Here is a 20966-nt window from a genome sequence, read left to right on the forward strand (position 1 = left end):
TAAATTTTTTTATGTGGATTTAAAAAAAAATATTATACTGGAAAAAAAATTATTTTGGCATGATAAGTTGAAATAAGTTTTCCAAAATTTTTATAAATTATATAATAATGATAAATTTTCAATTTTGGTCCATGTACTACACTCAAATTAAAGATTTAATCTTTATATTTCAACTTTTGGACATAATTTGATACCTCAATTTTTTCAATGTCATTGGTTAGCCCAAAAACTTTATTTCAATTAAAATGATGATGTATTTTTTAAGAGTAGTTACCGTTAAAATTATTTGTTAAATTCATGTTCATTGAGATGTTTTTTTTTTGCTACATAGTTATCGTGTGAGTATTTTAAAAAAAATTACAAAGCATCATTTTAGCGAATTTAACAAAAGAATTTAATGATATTAACAATTGAATCTAAAATTTTAATTTTGCAAAATAGAGGAACTAAATTCTTAAAAGTAGAAATATGAAGACTAATTTCTAAATGCATGAATAGTATAGAGACTTTGGTAATAAGAAACAATTAATCCAACACCGGGAGTTCTTCTGAGCCACTTGGTATGCCATCTGAAAAATTGCAGAACCTCTCCAAATTGTTCAAATTCTGGTAAGCTCGCTTTTCTTTTCAGATTCTTTTTCTTCTTCTTCACTTTGTCTTACTTCTCTTTGTTTTCCGTTCAACTCCTTTGTTCAGAATATTGCGATTCTTTTGTTCAGAATAGTGGTGCTTATCGATTTAGTTTAGGCAAATCTTATTGTTTCTTTTTTTCAAGAGAAGGTGTTAATGGGTCTGGAAAATGGGAATTTAAGAGGGGCTGCCAATGTTAGATGATATAAATATGGTAACATTTCGTGGAAATTTAAAGTGTCTGATTTACATGGTGGTTTAAACTGTATAATTCATTATTGCAAGGCATTTCTCCTTACGGGGTCTGATTAATCTAGCTATGTTATGGACTGTTAACGTACATTGATGCTGGAATTTCAGAACTCTACAAACAGACCTATAAGGTCACTACTTATATATTTAACTATAAACAAGAACATGAAACTAGCATATTAAACCACTTGTAGATATCTTACTCCCTTTTTCCGGAGTATAGGCACCCCCTTACGTATGGAATGTCTGAATAGCTGTTCCGACCTCTGTTACTTTTTTTTGGCCAAATGTCATCCTCTGTTACTTGAATTCTTATTTCTGTAAAGTATTTGAGTCTGACAGTTGTGTCTGGCACATCGTTCAACATATTAATTGAGCATGCTCGTATGTGACACTCACCCCAAGTCCTAGTAACTTAGGTACCAACAATAAATTAACTCAAAGAGTCAACAGATTGTGGGGGTTAGTTTACTAATTCTAGTGCTTTTGTTTACTCCTGCATTTTCATATTTTCTTTAGGACAGGAACCCTTAGATTTTTTCTTGTTTAATCAACTTAAGCTTTACCATCCGTACGGAGAAGGGAAGCAATAAATATTTTGATTTTCTTGGTGGCAGCTTCTGTTAACATTAATGGAAGACAATTAATAATGATTGCCATTAACATTAATGGGAGACAATCAATAATGACAACCACCAACTTTGGAAAAGTGGCAAGGGATAATTTTTTTTGGTCCTTGAGATAATGGGCTATTTATTGTTTGGTCCTTGAACCTCAACTATAAATAGGCCTTCTCATTTCTCATTTCAATTCATCCCAACCAATCTTTCTCTCTTAGTTTTCTCTCTTCTCCCATTTGAGAATTCTTAAGGAATTCTATTTGTTTGTAATACTTTGGAGATAGTAAAGTTATCATCTGGTGTTAGTGCCCGAGGACGTAAGTATAATTTACCGAACCTCGTTAAAACTCTTGTGTTCTTTCTTGTCCTATTTTTCTTTCAATATTTGAGGGTATAATAGTAGTATTTAATTGTGCTATTAAATTACTATAGAAGGGATATTCTGTCTAAGGAAAGACTTGGTATTTAAGAGATCCATGTGATCCACCTCTCTTCCCTGGGAATTGAACTTTGTGTGATTTTTTAGTACAATAATTTACACGCTTCCGACCCTATTGGAACAACAAGTGGTATCAAGAGCCGAAGGTTAATCGTAGTATGCTCTGTGGTTGCAGTTTAAACTGATCTTCCACATCAGAAAAGATTTCATTAGGTATATTGAAAGATTATGGAGAAAACGGTCGGTGTAGGAGCTTCAACATCGTCCATGTGGACAAGACCGACAATTGCAAATGCAAGACTAGCCGTGGAGATCTTTGATGGCACGGGCCATTTTGGTATGTGGCAAAGTGAGGTTCTAGATGCCCTTTTTCAGCAGGGTGTAGACATTGCCATTGATGAAGAGAAACCAGATGATGTACAGGAGAAAGATTGGAAGGTGATCAATCGGTTGGCATGTGGCACAATTCGATCATGCCTTTCTCGAGAGCAGAGGTATGCTTTTTCAAAGGAGACTTCTGCAAATAAGTTGTGGGTGGCACTTGAAGAAAATTTTTTGAAGAAAAACAGTCAAAATAAGCTCCACTTGAAAAAAAGACTGTTTCGATTCACATACGTCCCAAGTACCACAATGAATGATCACATCACCAAATTTAATCAGTTAGTCACTGATTTGCTGAATATGGATGAGACATTCAAAGATGAAGATTTGGCTTTGATGCTGTTGGGGTCACTTCCTGAGGAGTTTGAGTTCCTAGAAACTACTCTACTTCATGGCAAGAGTGATATATCTCTGAGCGAAGTCTGTGCGGCCTTATACAGTTATGAACAGAGAAAGAAGGACAAACAGAAAAACTCAATCAGAGATACAGAAGCTTTAGTAGTCCGAGGTCGTTCATACACTCGGAAGAAAACTCAAAAGGGGAGATCAAAGTCAAAGTCTAGACTCGGGAAAGATGAATGTGCTTTTTGTCATGAGAAAGGCCACTGGAAGAAAAATTGTCCAAAGCTGAAGAATAAGGGAAAAGCTGCTATAGATGCTTGTGTTGCTAAGCATGATACTAGTGACTCTGAACTATCACTGGTTGCATCATCATCGTCGTTCCATTCAAATGAGTGGATATTGGATTCGGGTTGTACTTATCATATGTCCCCTAACCGGGAGTGGTTCTCTGATTTAGTAGAACTAAATGGAGGAGTTGTTTATATGGGCAATGACAATGCCTGTAAAACTGTTGGGATAGGTTCAATCCAATTAAAGAATAAAGATGGATCAACCAGAGTTCTGACTGATGTTCGGTACGTGCCCAGTTTAAAGAAAAATCTCATCTCATTGGGAGCCCTGGAATCCAATGGTTCAGTTATTACTATGAGAGATGGGGTTTTGAAAGTGACATCTGGCGCACTTGTAATATTGAAGGGCATTAGGAAAAATAACTTGTATTACTACCAAGGTAGTACAGTTATTGGAGCAGTCGCTGCAGCTTCCGGCAACAAAGAATTGGACTCAATACAGTTGTGGCATATGAAGTTGGGACATGCCAGCAAAAAATCCTTGCAAATTCTGGCAAAGCAAGGATTGTTGAAAGGTGCAAAGGCTTGCAAATTAAAATTTTGCGAGCATTGTGTTCTGGGAAAGCAAAAGAGAGTGAAATTCGGTACTGCTATCCATAATACAAAAGGTATTTTGAAATATGTTCACTCAGATGTGTGGGGCCTTCCAAGACACCTTCATTGGGAGGAAAACACTACTTTGTTACTTTTGTTGATGACTTTTCCAGAAGAGTTTGGGTGTATACCATGAGAACTAAGGATGAAGTGCTTAGAGTTTTTCTTAAATGGAAAACTATGATCGAAAACCAGACTGGGCAAGAAAATCAAACGGCTTAGGACGGACAATGGAGGGGAATATAAAAGTGATCCGTTCTTCGATGTGTGCCAAGAGTATGGTATTGTTCGACACTTCACAGTTAGGGATACACCACAGCAGAATGGATTGGCAGAGCGTATGAATCGAACATTGCTGGAGAAAGTTCGATGTATGTTGTCCAATGCTGGGTTGGGCAAGCAATTTTGGGCTGAGGCTGTGACATACGCTGGCCATCTTGTTAATCGTTTGCCATCATCTGCATTAGAAAGAAAAAATCCTATGGAGGTATGGTCTGGAAAACCGGCTACAGATTATGATTCCTTACATGTGTTTGGAACCACTGCATATTACCATGTGAAGGAGTCAAAGTTAGATCCGAGGGCAAAAAAAGCTCTCTTTATGGGAATCACTTCTGGAGTGAAGGGATTTCGTCTTTGGTGCTTAAGCACAAAGAAAATGATCTGTAGCAGAGATGTTACCTTTGATGAATCTGCCACATTGAAAAAGGTAGCAGATAAAGATATTCAGACGAGCAATACTCCACAGCAGGTGGAGTGTACTCCAAAACAGGTGGAGTTTGAGCAGATGGGGATTTGCCCAGTTAATAAGTCTAATTCTCCAGCCACAATGGAGGAATTAGAGGTTGAAGAGGTTCTGACCCAAGAACCACTAAGTACACTAGAACCAGTTGCAGTTGCAAGGCCACGGAGAGAAATTCGTAAACCTGCTCGATTTACTGATATGGTGGCTTACACCCTTCTCGTTGTTGATGATATTCCTATCACTTATCAAGAAGCAATGCAAAGCTTAGAAAGTGATAAATGGAAAAACGCCATGGATGAAGAAATGCAGTCTCTCCTGAAGAACAATACTTGGGAGTTGGCGCAATTACCGAAAGGTAAAAGGGCAATCGGATGCAAGTGGGTATTCGCAAAGAAAGATGGATCTCCTAGCAAGAAGGATATTCGCTACAAGGCAAGATTGGTAGCTAAAGGCTACGCTCAGAATGAGGGAATTGACTACAATGATGTATTTTCCCCTGTTGTGAAGCATTCCTCCATTAGAATTTTGTTAGCCTTGGTAGCACAGTTGAATTTGGAGCTAGCTCAACTTGATGTTAAGACGGCTTTCTTGCATAGTGAGTTAGAAGAGGAGATCTATATGACTCAGCCCGAAGGATACACAGATGCTGGTGGTAGAAATTGGGTTTGTAAGCTAAACAAATCGCTATATGGATTGAAGCAATCCCCGAGGCAGTGGTACAAGCGATTTGATAGCTTTATGAGAAGGCAAAAGTACACAAGAAGCAAATATGACAATTTTGTATATTTGCAGAAGCTGCATGACGGATCTTTCATTTATCTACTCTTGTATGTTGATGATATGTTAATCGCTTCGAAGAGCCAAAATGAGATAGATAAGCTGAAGGCTCAGTTGAATCAAGAGTTCGAGATGAAAGATCTAGGTGAGGCCAAGAAGATTCTCGGCATGGAGATAAGTAGAGATAGACCGAGAGGCAAGCTCTGTTTAAATCAGAAGCAATATCTGAAAAAGGTATTACAATGTTTTGGTGTAAATGAAAACACAAAACATGTAAGTACCCCACTTGCTTCTCATTTGAAACTTAGTGCTCAATTATCTCCGAAGACTGAAGATGAAAAAGAATATATGGCGAAAGTCCCATATGCTAATGCAGTTGGGAGTTTGATGTATGCGATGGTGTGTACGAGGCCTGACATTTCACAAGCTGTTGGAGTTGTGAGCTGGTATATGCATGATCCTGGAAAAGGACATTGGCAAGCTGTGAAATGGATTCTACGGTATCTTCAAAAAACCGTAGATGTTGGTTTAATTTTTGAACAGGATGAAGCACTTGGTCAGTTTGTAGTTGGATATGTTGATTCCGACTTTGCTGGTGATTTAGATAAACGTCGTTCAACTACGGGGTATCTGTTTACTCTTGCGAAAGCCCCAGTGAGTTGGAAGTCTACCTTACAGTCTACAGTAGCTGTGTCTACTACAGAGGCAGAATATATGGCAGTTACAGAAGCTGTTAAGGAGGCTATTTGGCTTAATGGACTGTTGAAAGACTTAGGAGTTGTTCAAAGTCACATAAGTTTATATTGTGACAGTCAGAGCGCTATTCATTTAGCGAAAAATCAAGTCTATCATTCAAGAACCAAGCATATCGACGTAAGATATCACTTTATGCGGGAAGTCTTTGAAAAAGGAAAAATTCTACTTCAGAAGATTCCGACAGCAGATAATCCCGCAGATATGATGACCAAGGTGGTAACAACAATCAAGTTTAATCATTGTTTGAACTTGATTAACATCCTAAGAATTTGAGCACCTTCAGGTATATGGCGCTCGAGAGCGCATTTGTAGGCACTACAAAAGATAGCTTTATCGAATTTGGGGAGTTGAAGGAAGTGTGTGAAGATGTGATTATCCTAATCAAATCTTCAAGGTGGAGATTTTTAACATTAATGGAAGACAATTAATAATGGTTGCCATTAACATTAATGGGAGACAATCAATAATGACAACCACCAACTTTGGAAAAGTGGCAAGGGATAATTTTTTTGGTCCTTGAGATAATGGGCTATTTATTGTTTGGTCCTTGAACCTCAACTATAAATAGGCCTTCTCATTTCTCATTTCAATTCATCCCAACCAATCTTTCTCTCTTAGTTTTCTCTCTTCTCCCATTTGAGAATTCTTAAGGAATTCTATTTGTTTGTAATACTTTGGAGATAGTAAAGTTATCATCTGGTGTTAGTGCCCGAGGACGTAGGTATAATTTACCGAACCTCGTTAAAACTCTTGTGTTCTTTCTTGTCCTATTTTTCTTTCAATATTTGAGGGTATAATAATAGTATTTAATTGTGCTATTAAATTACTATAGAAGGGATATTCTGTCTAAGGAAAGACTTGGTATTTAAGAGATCCATGTGATCCACCTCTCTTCCCTGGGAATTGAACTTTGTGTGATTTTTTAGTACAATAATTTACACACTTCCGACCCTATTGGAACAACAGCTTCTTTTCTCCTGTACTTGCAGTGAAGGCTTAGTTTTCCTCTGCTGAGTTCTGTTACGAAGTTTCCTTTCGTTTTGGTGAGTGCCTTTTTGAGAATGTTTACTGATTTTGGATATTGTTACTAGACTGAGTTTTTTCATGAAGCACATTATTTTGTTTTCCCAGCTCTAAAACCTATATTTTTCCTCTGCTTCCATGTGAAAAATTCAGTTGTTCCTTGAACAGCTGAACATCATTCTTCAGGGAAAGGAAGATTCCGTAAGGTGTATACATCTTGATTCTTTGCCTTGATATTATTCCTGTATTTGAGTCCAGCATGCATTCATAATCGTCAGCAACTGATCATCATGTGGCTTGAATTGAATCCAAACTTTTCTGTTCCCTGCATAAATTGAAAACTAAACGAGTCTCAGTTGACAAGGTTCTTTCTCTGTGTCAGTCTGGATGAGTTAATAATGAGGAGTCGAGATAAGTCAATATCCGACTATGGTAAGTAGTTCAAAATTTTTGAAGCATTAATGCGTTTTCCTCCTTGGTATATCTCATAACAAGTTCTGTTGACACCATTTTTTTTGGATAAAACGGGGTCGACTTGGATTTTGAAAAAAAGAATGAAAACAGGAGTCGCCACCAATCTTTTTTGATGAGGTGTGATCGGGCCACCTCGAAAAGTGGTTGTTTTTAATAAACAATTTAATTTTTATTAAAACAACGATTTTGGTCTGCGAAATTCAGAAAAACGGGTTCGGGAGTCGGTTACGCACGAGGAAGGGTTAACACCCTCGATACGCCCAAAATTGGTACCTGGTTGATTACTTAATGTCTTGGTGTCGAAAATTAAAAACTCGAAAAGAATTTAAAAATACGATCCTTGTATTAAAACGTTGAAAATTTTCAGGAAAAAGGAAATATTTCACATTATTCGAGAAAGAGAATCATATCCAGTAAGTTAGGACAATATCTCGAATTCTCGATACGCGAATGAAAAAGTTTATTTAAGACATCTTAGCCATCTCGAATTTAAAAATGAGATCACAACCAGTAAGTTAGGATGCGACCCTCTTTTAATTTCGAGATCATTTAAAGCTTGATTTTGGAAAGATTCGTGTATTTAGATTTATCGAGAAAACCGAAACCCAGTAAGTTAGGGCACGATTTTCTCGAATCCAAACACGAAATGCCACTTTAAAAAAAGATGTTATTATATCAAGTAAAATTAAACACAAAATCCTAGTGAAAGCAAATTATATTTTTTATGCATGGTAAAACCATGACGAATATGAAAGTATAAAAATGATATGAAATGCGATATCAACATAAAATAAATAAAAGTTGACCTTACAACATACAAACAATAAAATATAAAAACGAATAAAATTAATATATTCAATTAGAATAATAATAAAAATGAAAAATTAATATATTCAATTAGAATAATAATAAAAATGAAATAAATAAATAGTAAATACAAAATAAAACAATGGTAATGAATAAAAATATAATATATATATACATATGTTAGAATTGTAAAGTATAAAATCATGAAAATATCAAAAATCTATATACATGAAAATATATGTAAGTATGTATATATATATATATTAAAAGGTACGTATGAATATGTATGTATATACATATATATATTTTGAATTATCTAATAAAAATTTTTATGTAAGTACACATATGCACGTATATGTATATAAAATTAGTGTATATATAGATATATAGATACTTTTATAAATTATAAAATAGATAAAATATGAGTATTTATATGTATTAAATGAATTATATAAGATATATATGCACTTATATAATAATAATGATAATATAACAGGAAATATAGAAACAAAAATAATAATAACATTAATAAATATAGCAATAAAACAATGAACTAAATAATAATAATAATAAAAAGGACTAAGTCGAAATGAAAACAAAATACTGGGCGAAATTGCAAAAATAAAAAAAACTAAAAGGACCAAATTGTGACGTGCACTGAAAGAGGGGGGACCAAAATAATAAATAAACCGAAGCCATCAAAACGCAGCGTAGCAATAGACTAAATTGAAGCAAAAATAAAATTTTGTGACCAAATTAAAAATAAAAGGAAATAGCAAAATAGGACCAAATTGAAGCACGCCACAAATCGGAGGGACTGCGCGCATCAATAGCCCGAAGATTAAAAACACGTGGATCCTTCGGGTCGGATCGGGTCGACGCGCGGATCCCCTTACCCAAAACGACGCCGTTTTGAAATTAATATAAATACTAAAAAAACCTAAAAACAAAGTTTAGAAACCATTTTTCTTAAAAAAACAGAAAGAAGCTCTCTCTTCCTCATTCTCTCCGGCCCAGGGGCTGGTCTAGGGCTCCGGCGAACCTCCGCCGAGGCGCCACCGCATGTGGCGGCCGGAGGTTCAAAATGGAACCTCTCCGATTCCTTTTTGAAGCCAAAGACCTCTTAAACACGGATCCAAGGTCGAATCTGGTGAAAGGTGAGCCCAACCCCGCCAAACGAGGAGTATCCGTCCGTCTCCTCCTCCTCCGGTGCGGCACAGGTATGGTTTTCCTTTTCTTTTTCTTTTTAGTTTCCCTTTATTTTTATTTATGTATGTAAAACAAAAAAAGAAGATGAAAATCGAAATAAAAAAACGAAAAGAAAAGAAAGAAAAATAAAAGGATTCACCTTAAAAATTTTTTGTTGCTATACTTCTCTGCTAATATGCGTTACAAAGGTCGAAAAAGAAAAAAGATTCAGAAAAAAAAAAACCCCCCTGTTACAATTCATATTCGGCTTATATAGTCGGTTCTCCCTTCCTATTTTTCATTTGCATCCTTTTTTATTATTTTGTCTTGGCTGTTGCGTGTTTGGTTTCATCTTGCAGGGAGTCAGAGGAGTTGGTGGAGCAGGTGAGGCCGTGCGTCGGTGGTCAGAGGAACGGCGGCAGTAGTCATGACCGATTAGGTTTTCTTTCTTTCTCTATTTTTGTTTATTTTGGGCTGGTAGAAATGGGTTTGGGTTAATTGGGTTCTTGTTTTGTGTTGAATTGGGCCTCGGGCAAAATGGCCTGTAACAGCTGCCCCTCTTTGCTCGTTGTCGTGTAACGAGAACAGAGCAAAGACCAAGAAAGGCCAATTTTGTCCGGTCTTGCCGAATCTTGACTTCTTCTAGTGCTTCTTTTCTTCAAATAGCCTCCTTCCAGTCCACTATGTCTTGTTGCTTCGATCCACTCCACTGCACTTCAGAGTGATGCGTCCTGTAGCCTTTATCTTCTTCGTAGCAACTTCAGGGGGACGAGGTTTGTGGTTTTCAATCTATTCCACTGCATCTTCAGGGAAATAAGACTTGATGCGACCTACTCTGCTGTAACCTCAGAGAGATAAGATCCTTTATTTTAACCCACTCCACTGTAACTTCAGGGAGATAGGATAGTGTCCTTAATCTGCTCCGCTGCAATCTCAGGGAGATAAGATCTCTGGCTTCAATCTACTCCACTGCAACCGATAGATGCAAGGCTTTGTTTTCGATCTGCTTCGCTGTTAATGTAGGAAGGCAAGATCTGCTTCTTTAACCAGCTCCACTACAACCGAGAGAGGCAAGGTTTGTGTCTTCGACCTGCTTCACTATCAATGCAGGAAGGCAAGATCTTTTGTCTTCAACCAGCTCTATCACAACCGAAAGAGGCAAGGTTTGTGTCTTCGATCTGCTTCGCTGTCAATGTAGGAAGGTAAGATCTTTTATCTTTAACCAGCTCCACTGTAACCAATGAAGGCAAAGCTTGTTTTCGATCTGCTTCGCTGTTAACGCAGGAAGGCAAGATCTACTTCTTTAACCAGCTCCACTGTAACCAATGAAGGCAAAGCTTGTTTTCGATCTGCTTCGCTGTTAACGCAGGAAGGCAAGATCTGCTGTCTTCACTGATCTGTTCTCTAAGGAACATGACCTGTATAATGAACCTAATTATGCCTAATGATTAGGATGGCATGATCAAAATGAATCAAATACTACTAACTAGATGTGAAGGAATAACATTCAAAATGTCATGAAAATGATTCCTTAATGCTTAGTTTATCATCACACAAAAGCTTATTAAGGCTTTATTCACTGACGTGCTGCACCGCCTTCTTGCTCGGCTAGCATATCCAAAGAAACACTTAATCTGATTGCCCCCCACTGTGCACGTCAAAGTTTAATCCACTGGGACATAAAATTTGTACCATCAATCTCCCATTGTAACCCGATGGTAGAAAGGTATGGCTTTTCTCAATCTTCTCCTATCGCAATTCAATGATATTGAATGTGAAACTCTTTGGTCATTTACCTCATTCCCAAGGTGTCATACCAAATGCTCATGCACAATTGCAAAATTTTCTTCTCCCAGAAGACCTTTTCCTTTTGCTTGGTAAACAACGCTTGTTGGCTCATTGAAGCTTTGCCACCAACACGACATCTTGTCATTTTGTTCAATCAATGCATTTGTCATCAAAATCCAAAGAGAAAGTCCAAACTTAGACTCTTCCTTCTCAAATTTCCAACCTTCAAATTTGGCATGTTCTAAACAATAGTCCTGTTTCAGGTTCCTGTATTATTTAGAAACTTTTCAGAGTAATATGCAAAACTTCCTTTGTGAAAGTTTTATTAGTCCATTAATCATTATTCCAATGCTTGCAAAAAGGTCATAACAATGGATAAGAATAAAGTTGGTTCTGAGCATAGCTCGAAAGAACAAATTATCGAAAATAGTGAAGAAGGACAACAAAAGAATTAATTGGGAATGTATATCTTGGAAAGAAAGAAAAAGTATTCCAAGAACAACAAATAACATGAGAATTGGGTGCCCCAGATATCACAGCTTGGACTTCTCTATACAAACTTTCTGAAGACCCTTTTGAGTTGGACATGTGTTTAGGAGATCTACAATGCTCTGTCGATGCCCCCAAGATGTCGCCTATCCTTTCCTGTTGATTCAGGCATGGCAAGATCAACACATGCCTCAATATGAACAAAACTTGAGCAGCTTATATCACCTCATGCCCCACTTTGATCAGTATTTGAGCCGCCTCTTTCGGGTTTTCAACTCAAATCCCCTTTGGCCTAAGGTGCCCTTTGCGGGTTTTCCTTGGTCCTTCCTTCTTCTTTAAACGAAGTGTTTCTAGACTGGATCTGAGTTTATAGGATTAGCAATCTCACTCAGGATCAGTGCTCTTCTAAAAATGGTCTTCTTTACAACATAGGGACTTTCCTAGTTTGGCATTCATTTCCCTTTAGAATCCTTTCGTTAAGGAAGAATCTTTTTCAACATCCAGCCCTCTTGTGGAATTCTCTGAGACGAGCGTGTTTATTATGGGCTCATATTATTTATTTATGGTACATCTGACCCTGATGAATAGCTTTTAACCCTTTTCCTAGGGCCAACTGATCACATTGCGATTGGATCCCTTCAACAAGCAACGAGGGGATTTTAATAGGTAGAACTACCTCAATCCTGTAAACCAAAAAGAGAAGTGTTGCCCCAATACCGATGTTCGACAAACAATGAGGGTAAATGGTAATTTCTCACGTCGATCCTCGTAAGTCTCAGTCATTTTCCTTCAATTGTTGATGTTCAACTCTAGGAACTTCAGTGACGAATCGTGGTGTCCACTTCTAAGCTAATTTGAGACTTCAGCTATCGTGCTATTGTTTAACCTCAATGCATTCTCCAATACTCTCTTCTCTGAAATTCTGTATCGGTATACAATGCCTTTAGCTCATGAAGTAGCCTCTCAAAATGAAACAATGCCCATTAGAAGTCTTCGATAATGGCGATGTCCATGCCCCATTGTGCTCAAAATTTGAGTCACCTTTTTCGGGATTTCATCTCAAAACCTTATTTGGTCATAAAATGCCCTTTGCGGGCTTTCGCTTTGGCCTTTCCTTTTTTTTTCTTTTCTTTTTCATTCTGATTTTTCATCTAGGTTTCTCTTTTTTCATTCTTCTTTCTTTTTCTCATTTTCATTTTGATCTTGATTTTGATTTTTTCTTCTTTTTGTTTTTTTATTTTTATTTTTGATTTTTTCATTTTCATTTTGACTTTGATTTTGATTTTTTTTTCTTTTTTCCTTTTTGATCTTAAGCCTTTTGGGGCGCAACTGCCACAAAAACTTTGGATCTTCCTCTTTGATCAGGATGGACCCAACAACAACCTGAAGAGATGGAAATTCGACTTCAAATGGGCAAAGCTATGCTGAATTGACGAGAACGGTATTGCCCCGGTAAAGAATTGCATCGTTCGCACTGTAAATTTCTGACATCGTGCTGTTGTGCAGGTTTTATTATAAGAATCGAGGCATACCCTGGTATGATCATACAAAGACATCTTTGAATTTTACGTCTCTGTAGGCAGGTCAATTCTAGTCTTCATCGAGCTCACAATTTCTAATGATTCACTAAGAGGTAGGATCTGTTTATCCTTTTGTTCTACCATCCTCAACAAGCTACGATCTGTGTCATCTTTCAAAGTCGTGAGATCCCTTTAAACACATATCTCGCTCAAAAGGAGGTTCTAAGTCTGTAGCAGTGTTATTCATGTCGTTGATATCCAGGGACCTATTGTAGGTACAAAATAATATATAAAGAATGTGTGAATTTAAGAATAATTATCTGCACAGTATGATTATGAATGAACGAAAGAATGATTTGGATGGAAGAATAAAAGAATGATCGATGAAAAAAATATTAGTTCAAAAGACCGCAAAGATGCATTCCATTAAAATAATGACGTTCAGACATAAGCCTTTTTCACAAAAGACTTCTTGTTGCTCTAGGCTGAAAGCAACAAGTGTGTTTTGAATATTACTCTGAGTAAGCTCTAAATACTACAAAGGTTTCTTTAGAACACTCCCAGGTTTATAAGGGCGAACACCTAATAAGATCCCTTTTCAATTATGCCTTCATATATGTGAAAACTTCCCCACACTTTCTCATATATTGCGTTCACCCCATTGTTAATCATGATTGGGTGGCGAATTTTCTGTACTAGATGAATCACCAAACTTGACGACACCCATGTTGATGAGCTTTTCAACCAGTTTCTTGAAGGCTATGCAGTTCTCTATGGAATGCCCCGTATTTCCCGCATGATATTCGCAATGTGCATTCGCATCGTGCCATTTGGGGTACGGTGGCTGTGGAGGTTTCGTGTAGAGAGGGGCGACAATACGTGCGTTGAATAAGCTTTGATACAACTCCTTATATGACATCGGAATTGGCGTGCATTGAAGGTTCTCAGTGCCTTGCTTCACATACGATTCTTGTCTAGATGAACCTTGCTGACTAGTAATCACCTTTCTTGGCTGTGTAATCGATTTGTTGCAGGTGTTCACATTGCTCACATCATTTTCCTTCTTCTTTAAGTCTGACATTCTATTATTCTCCCCAGCATCAATCTTTCCACTTCTCACGGCACTTTCAATCATTTCACCGCTCATGACTATGTCTAAAAAACTCATCGAAGCACTTCCCAACATGTGAGTGATGAATGGGGCCTTCAATGTGTTGATGAAGAGCATCGTCATTTCTTTCTCTAGGAGTGGCGGCTGAACTTGGATAGCGACCTCCCTCCACCTTTGTGCGTATTGCCTAAAACTTTCATTAGGCTTTTTCCTCATATTTTGAAGGGTAATTCTGTCAAGGACCATATCAGCTATATGACTGTATTGTTTCATAAAGGCTTGTGCTAAATCCCTCCAAGAGCTAATCTGGATACGCGTCAATTGATTGTACCACTTAGACGCTGCCCCTGTGAGGCTATCTTGAAAGCAGTGTATGAGCAGTTGGTCGTTGTTGACGTATCCGGCCATACGCCTACAGAACATAGTAATATGAGCTTCTGGGCAGCTGGTCCCATTATATTTCTCGAATTCCGGCATCTTAAATTTGTAAGGAAGCACCAAATCCGGAACTAAACTCAGATCTTTCGCATCTATTCCACGATAGCCGTCGATACTTTCTATCGCCCTAAACTTCTCTTCAATCCATTTCCATTTCTCCTCAAACTGCTTTGGTAACTCCTCCTTCATCTTGTCTTTCTCCGCTACTTCATCGAAGTCCGGGACAACCAGATTATCGTCAGGACTAGAACCAGATCTGCCCTGAAGGTTCTTCGGTATTGAGGCGTCACCTTGAAAGTGCTGAGGCCTAATCGAAACAGAAGATCTTCGTGGATGTGGTTCAATCTGAATTTGCGCTTGCGGAGGCGTGTATCCTGGAGAAAAAAGTGGCTCATCATTGTTTCCTTCTTCATCGCAAACCACAGGATTTTTCCTTTTATCCACTCCCTTGGTTATTAGTTGCGTCAATTTAGTCATTAGTTCATCCTGAGACTCCTTCATCTTTTGTGCCATGTCTTTCTGGATCTTTTCCATATGTTCTTTCATTTGCACCTGTAACTGGTCTTGCATCTCTTTTTGCGTTTGCTCCAGTTTCTCTAATCTTTGATCCATTTCTTTGGCTTTGCGACGAGTACCGTAAGGATGTTTGGTTGATTGGTTTTCCAGATTAGCTGAAATAATTTTACATAATTAGGGTCACTTCGTGAAAGTCTAATGCATATGATGCGATGTAATGCAAATGCATGAAATGAATGCCTAAAGAGACGTTGATTCTGATTCAATTACATTTAGGAAACTTTTCTAGAAAGTAAATTCCCTTACATAAAACGGATACATGTACGACCTTACCCTCATATTCCAAGAAACAACATCGATTTTTTCTTCATCCGCATGTTTGAGGTAATCTCACCAATAGATGCCATTGCTAGCTCATTTTCTTGATCTTGGTCGCGATCCATCATCTGCCCATCTTCATAAGGCTCGTCAGCTTGTTGAAGGCTTTTGGACAATCGTCTCGAATCCCCAGGCCACCAAGCAAGGTCACGAACTCTTCCATCGCCATTCTTGTGTTTCTCAGAATATGTTTGGGAAGTCGTATTGTTTTCCACTTTATCAAGGAATTCGTATTCCATGACAAGCTTTCTAATTTAGTAATTGGATTTGAATCCATATCTCTTTCCTAAGATGCAAATGCAATGTAATGCAATCATAATCAAAACACAACAAGAAGGGTTAGTACAAAACATAAGCAAGCACAGAAAACAAAAAGTACCTAATCGGGTAGATACTAAGGGTTTGGAGTGGCTCTACCTAGGTTAAGTTCCTAAGTCTACTATATGAGGGTTGGTTCTAAAGTAAGGGTACCCGAACCAGCAGATTCCTCGATCCTCACCCATTATAGGCTCATACGGACTGAGTTCAGTTCAGGGGAATACATTTCCCTATGGCCATGCGGAGATGAAAATCTCACGAAGACATAGGTACGGATGTATCCCGAAAGCGATTCACTATCCCATGCGGAGGTGAAAACCTCACGAAGGCGTAGCTTCTCACTCCCACTTAAAAGGGTATGACCAACGGTCATGCAATGCAATGTGCAAAAATACATCTGAACTTAAACACAGCAATTATGAATCACAATGACGAAGATCATAATAAAGATAAATAAAAATACAATGAAAGGATCGTATATTTAAACTAGGTTTTTGATTTTTGACAAAAAGACAAAAAGTAATCAACTCATGGCTTGACTCTTGTGTTTGTTCCCCAGTGGAGTCGCCAAGCTGTTGACACCATTTTTTTGGATAAAACGGGGTCGACTTGGATTTTGAAAAAAGAATGAAAACAGGAGTCGCCACCAATCTTTTTTGATGAGGTGTGATCGGGCCACCTCGAAAAGTGGTTGTTTTTAATAAACAATTTAATTTTTATTAAAACAACGATTTTGGTCTGCGAAATTCAGAAAAACGGGTTCGGGAGTCGGTTACGCACGAGGAAGGGTTAACACCCTCGATACGCCCAAAATTGGTACCTGGTTGATTACTTAATGTCTTGGTGTCGAAAATTAAAAACTCGAAAAGAATTTAAAAATACGATCCTTGTATTAAAACGTTGAAAATTTTCAGGAAAAAGGAAATATTTCACATTATTCGAGAAAGAGAATCATATCCAGTAAGTTAGGACAATATCTCGAATTCTCGATACGCGAATGAAAAAGTTTATTTAAGACATCTTAGCCATCTCGAATTTAAAAATGAGATCACAACCAGTAAGTTAGGATGCGACCCTCTTTTAATTTCGAGATCATTTAAAGCTTGATTTTGGAAAGATTCGTGTATTTAGATTTATCGAGAAAACCGAAACCCAGTAAGTTAGGGCACGATTTTCTCGAATCCAAACACGAAATGCCACTTTAAAAAAAGATGTTATTATATCAAGTAAAATTAAACACAAAATCCTAGTGAAAGCAAATTATATTTTTTATGCATGGTAAAACCATGACGAATATGAAAGTATAAAAATGATATGAAATGCGATATCAACATAAAATAAATAAAAGTTGACCTTACAACATACAAACAATAAAATATAAAAACGAATAAAATTAATATATTCAATTAGAATAATAATAAAATGAAAAATTAATATATTCAATTAGAATAATAATAAAAATGAAATAAATAAATAGTAAATACAAAATAAAACAATGGTAATGAATAAAAATATAATATATATATACATATGTTAGAATTGTAAAGTATAAAATCATGAAAATATCAAAAATCTATATACATGAAAATATATGTAAGTATGTATATATATATATATTAAAAGGTACGTATGAATATGTATGTATATACATATATATATTTTGAATTATCTAATAAAAATTTTTATGTAAGTACACATATGCACGTATATGTATATAAAATTAGTGTATATATAGATATATAGATACTTTTATAAATTATAAAATAGATAAAATATGAGTATTTATATGTATTAAATGAATTATATAAGATATATATGCACTTATATAATAATAATGATAATATAACAGGAAATATAGAAACAAAAATAATAATAACATTAATAAATATAGCAATAAAACAATGAACTAAATAATAATAATAATAAAAAGGACTAAGTCGAAATGAAAACAAAATACTGGGCGAAATTGCAAAAATAAAAAAAACTAAAAGGACCAAATTGTGACGTGCACTGAAAGAGGGGGGACCAAAATAATAAATAAACCGAAGCCATCAAAACGCAGCGTAGCAATAGACTAAATTGAAGCAAAAATAAAATTTTGTGACCAAATTAAAAATAAAAGGAAATAGCAAAATAGGACCAAATTGAAGCACGCCACAAATCGGAGGGACTGCGCGCATCAATAGCCCGAAGATTAAAAACACGCGGATCCTTCGGGTCGGATCGGGTCGACGCGCGGATCCCCTTACCCAAAACGACGCCGTTTTGAAATTAATATAAATACTAAAAAAACCTAAAAACAAAGTTTAGAAACCATTTTTCTTAAAAAAACAGAAAGAAGCTCTCTCTCCCTCATTCTCTCCGGCCCAGGGGCTGGTCTAGGGCTCCGGCGAACCTCCGCCGAGGCGCCACCGCATGTGGCGGCCGGAGGTTCAAAATGGAACCTCTCCGATTCCTTTTTGAAGCCAAAGACCTCTTAAACACGGATCCAAGGTCGAATCTGGTGAAAGGTGAGCCCAACCCCGCCAAACGAGGAGTATCCGTCCGTCTCCTCCTCCTCCGGTGCGGCACAGGTATGGTTTTCCTTTTCTTTTTCTTTTTAGTTTCCCTTTATTTTATTTATGTATGTAAAACAAAAAAAAGAAGATGAAAATCGAAATAAAAAAACGAAAAGAAAAGAAAGAAAAATAAAAGGATTCACCTTAAAAATTTTTTGTTGCTATACTTCTCTGCTAATATGCGTTACAAAGGTCGAAAAAGAAAAAAGATTCAGAAAAAAAAAAAAAACCCCCCTGTTACAATTCATATTCGGCTTATATAGTCGGTTCTCCCTTCCTATTTTTCATTTGCATCCTTTTTTATTATTTTGTCTTGGCTGTTGCGTGTTTGGTTTCATCTTGCAGGGAGTCAGAGGAGTTGGTGGAGCAGGTGAGGCCGTGCGTCGGTGGTCAGAGGAACGGCGGCAGTAGTCAGGACCGATTAGGTTTTCTTTCTTTCTCTATTTTTTGTTTATTTTGGGCTGGTAGAAATGGGTTTGGGTTAATTGGGTTCTTGTTTTGTGTTGAATTGGGCCTCGGGCAAAATGGCCTGTAACAAGTTCAGTTGGTTAGTTGTAATGTTTTTCAGATTTGTAACCTCTGGTGAAATACAAAAGCGTTCCAAGTTCTTCAGACCCTTTATTTTGGGATTAACAAATGCAACAGTGGAACAGGTTTGTTTTATTTAAATTTTTTGTATGCTCACTAGCACTTGACATCCTTTCATGCATTATCAGGAATTGTTCTTTTTTTTGAATTCTTTCCCCTTTAAAACAACAGTGCAAATAAGAGTTGTAACATATCCATTTGATTAGTAGGAAACGATCTCAATTTTCTTTTATCATCTTTTACATATTATTTTTGCTGTCTTAAGATTAATGAAAGCTAATCGAACCATAACATCACTTCATTTACACGATTCTCATGTTCAAAGGGAGAGTTGTAACCAGCAGCACTGTACAGCAGAGAGCGGCCACTGTGTTGATTGGAGGCTGATGATTTATCCCTACCAGTGCCTTTGAGGCTTTTCTTCAAGGCTGATAATTGAACAGAGATGTTGGAGTCATCCATGAAACCTCCAAATCTCCTCACAGCTGCATATTTGTGTTGAGGCAACTCCACTGGCTGTGCTTCAGCTGATAGGGGAGGGTTCCTTTGAAATTTTTGGGGCATGTAAAAGTGAACTACATAGGTTGAATTCTGGAGATGTCCTGTCCTTGGATGTATATTAACCAAAACTGGTGCTGTCATATTCATTTTCACTGCTGCATCATTGTTGCCCCGGATGTAAGCAAAGAGACTAACCATGGAAAACAAATCGAAATTAGAAATAGAATGAGGATGATTAACGTCAAACAACAAATATATATATATCACTTTTTAATGAATTTATACTTCAAACAAAACAAATTCAAAATTATATACATGAAATACTGATGTGATATGGTTAACCAATATTAAGTAGCCCGGTGTTAGATTATTATTATTCATATACTGATGTACCGTTGATCTAACACATAGCCAGTGAGTTCTATTAACTGTTCAAAGAGAAATAGCATTTGGCTGATTATTAATGTTATTAGTAAATACTAGAATTAGCAGTGTCCTTACATTTTGAAGCCAATTGAAACAGCATATGTGTAGGAGGGAGAGGAGATGGGGGTAGTAGCCACCCACGTAGCCTTTGAATAACTTCTAATCTCGAATTCAGGCTGGCTATGAATAAGTGTGTATGGAGCACATTCAAGGTGGCCACAGTTGAGCGGCTTCTCATACCCTTTCCCCTCTATTTGCTCTACTACTGACGCACTTAACACCAACAACACAAACCCAAACTTCTTCATTTGCCCCATACCTCCAATTTTGGATATCTATTTCTTCATGAAATATATTGCTTCCTACTCACTATCGATATATGAACATATATATATATATATATAGAGAGAGAGAGAGAGAGAGGAGGGCATGCAAAGCTACTTGTGGTTCATATTTGTTAGCTTTCATCTTTATTCTAGTGGCTACATGAATGGCAGCGTTGCATGCAACTTGTTATTTTGAGCACTTGGCATTTTTCCTTTTGTCAAAGATGCCACTTTTCATAATGCTTGTGGGCCGTTTCTTTAGACTATAACATGTTCATGTACATATTAGATCCTCTCAATATGTTTTGTGGAGTTTGATCTTATAGAAGATGAGAAGTTTTTCTTTTAAACTTCTCCTTTAATTGCAACACAAACCATAGATATGTTTTGTACAACTTTTCTTTTTCTTTTCCTTTTTCGTGAAGTATGAGCCCATAATCTAATAGCAGCTTTTGTATATTCACTCAAACCAAATACGACAGGTAACAATAAATTTTCAATTCTCAAATCTATATAATTATATATGCCATCATATATACGTGATCTTTAAAAAAAAATCCTAAGCAGCATATTTAACACAATGACAAATGGATAGTGTTTTTATTTGATACATCAGCATTTTGTCTTAAAC

At 36.8% G+C, this 20966-nt stretch overlaps 1 protein-coding gene and 1 long non-coding RNA gene across 5 annotated transcripts; one reads left to right on the forward strand and one right to left on the reverse strand.

Annotated features, from left to right (window-relative positions):
- Nucleotides 1-534: 534 nt before the first annotated feature.
- LOC107946190 (uncharacterized) lies at nucleotides 535-19746 on the forward strand. 4 transcript variants are annotated; one of them, XR_005921710.1, is made up of 6 exons: nucleotides 535-609; nucleotides 6853-6929; nucleotides 7063-7115; nucleotides 7292-7341; nucleotides 19039-19147; nucleotides 19408-19746. It is a non-coding gene; the product is annotated as an uncharacterized lncRNA (long non-coding RNA). The 4 variants fall into 4 exon arrangements; XR_001696864.2 differs by having other exon boundaries at nucleotides 19047-19147; XR_005921709.1 differs by having other exon boundaries at nucleotides 7063-7341.
- LOC107946189 (heme-binding protein 2) lies at nucleotides 19266-20387 on the reverse strand. Its single transcript, XM_016880419.2, has 2 exons — nucleotides 20085-20387; nucleotides 19266-19773 (listed from the first exon to the last, which is right to left on the reverse strand). The coding sequence occupies exons 1-2, from the start codon at nucleotides 20324-20326 to the stop codon at nucleotides 19359-19361; spliced, it is 657 nt and encodes a 218-aa protein (XP_016735908.1). The 5' UTR covers nucleotides 20327-20387; the 3' UTR covers nucleotides 19266-19358.
- Nucleotides 20388-20966: the final 579 nt, after the last annotated feature.

This window comes from Gossypium hirsutum, chromosome D12 (assembly GCF_007990345.1).
Source record: "Gossypium hirsutum isolate 1008001.06 chromosome D12, Gossypium_hirsutum_v2.1, whole genome shotgun sequence".
Lineage (NCBI taxonomy): Eukaryota > Viridiplantae > Streptophyta > Magnoliopsida > Malvales > Malvaceae > Gossypium > Gossypium hirsutum.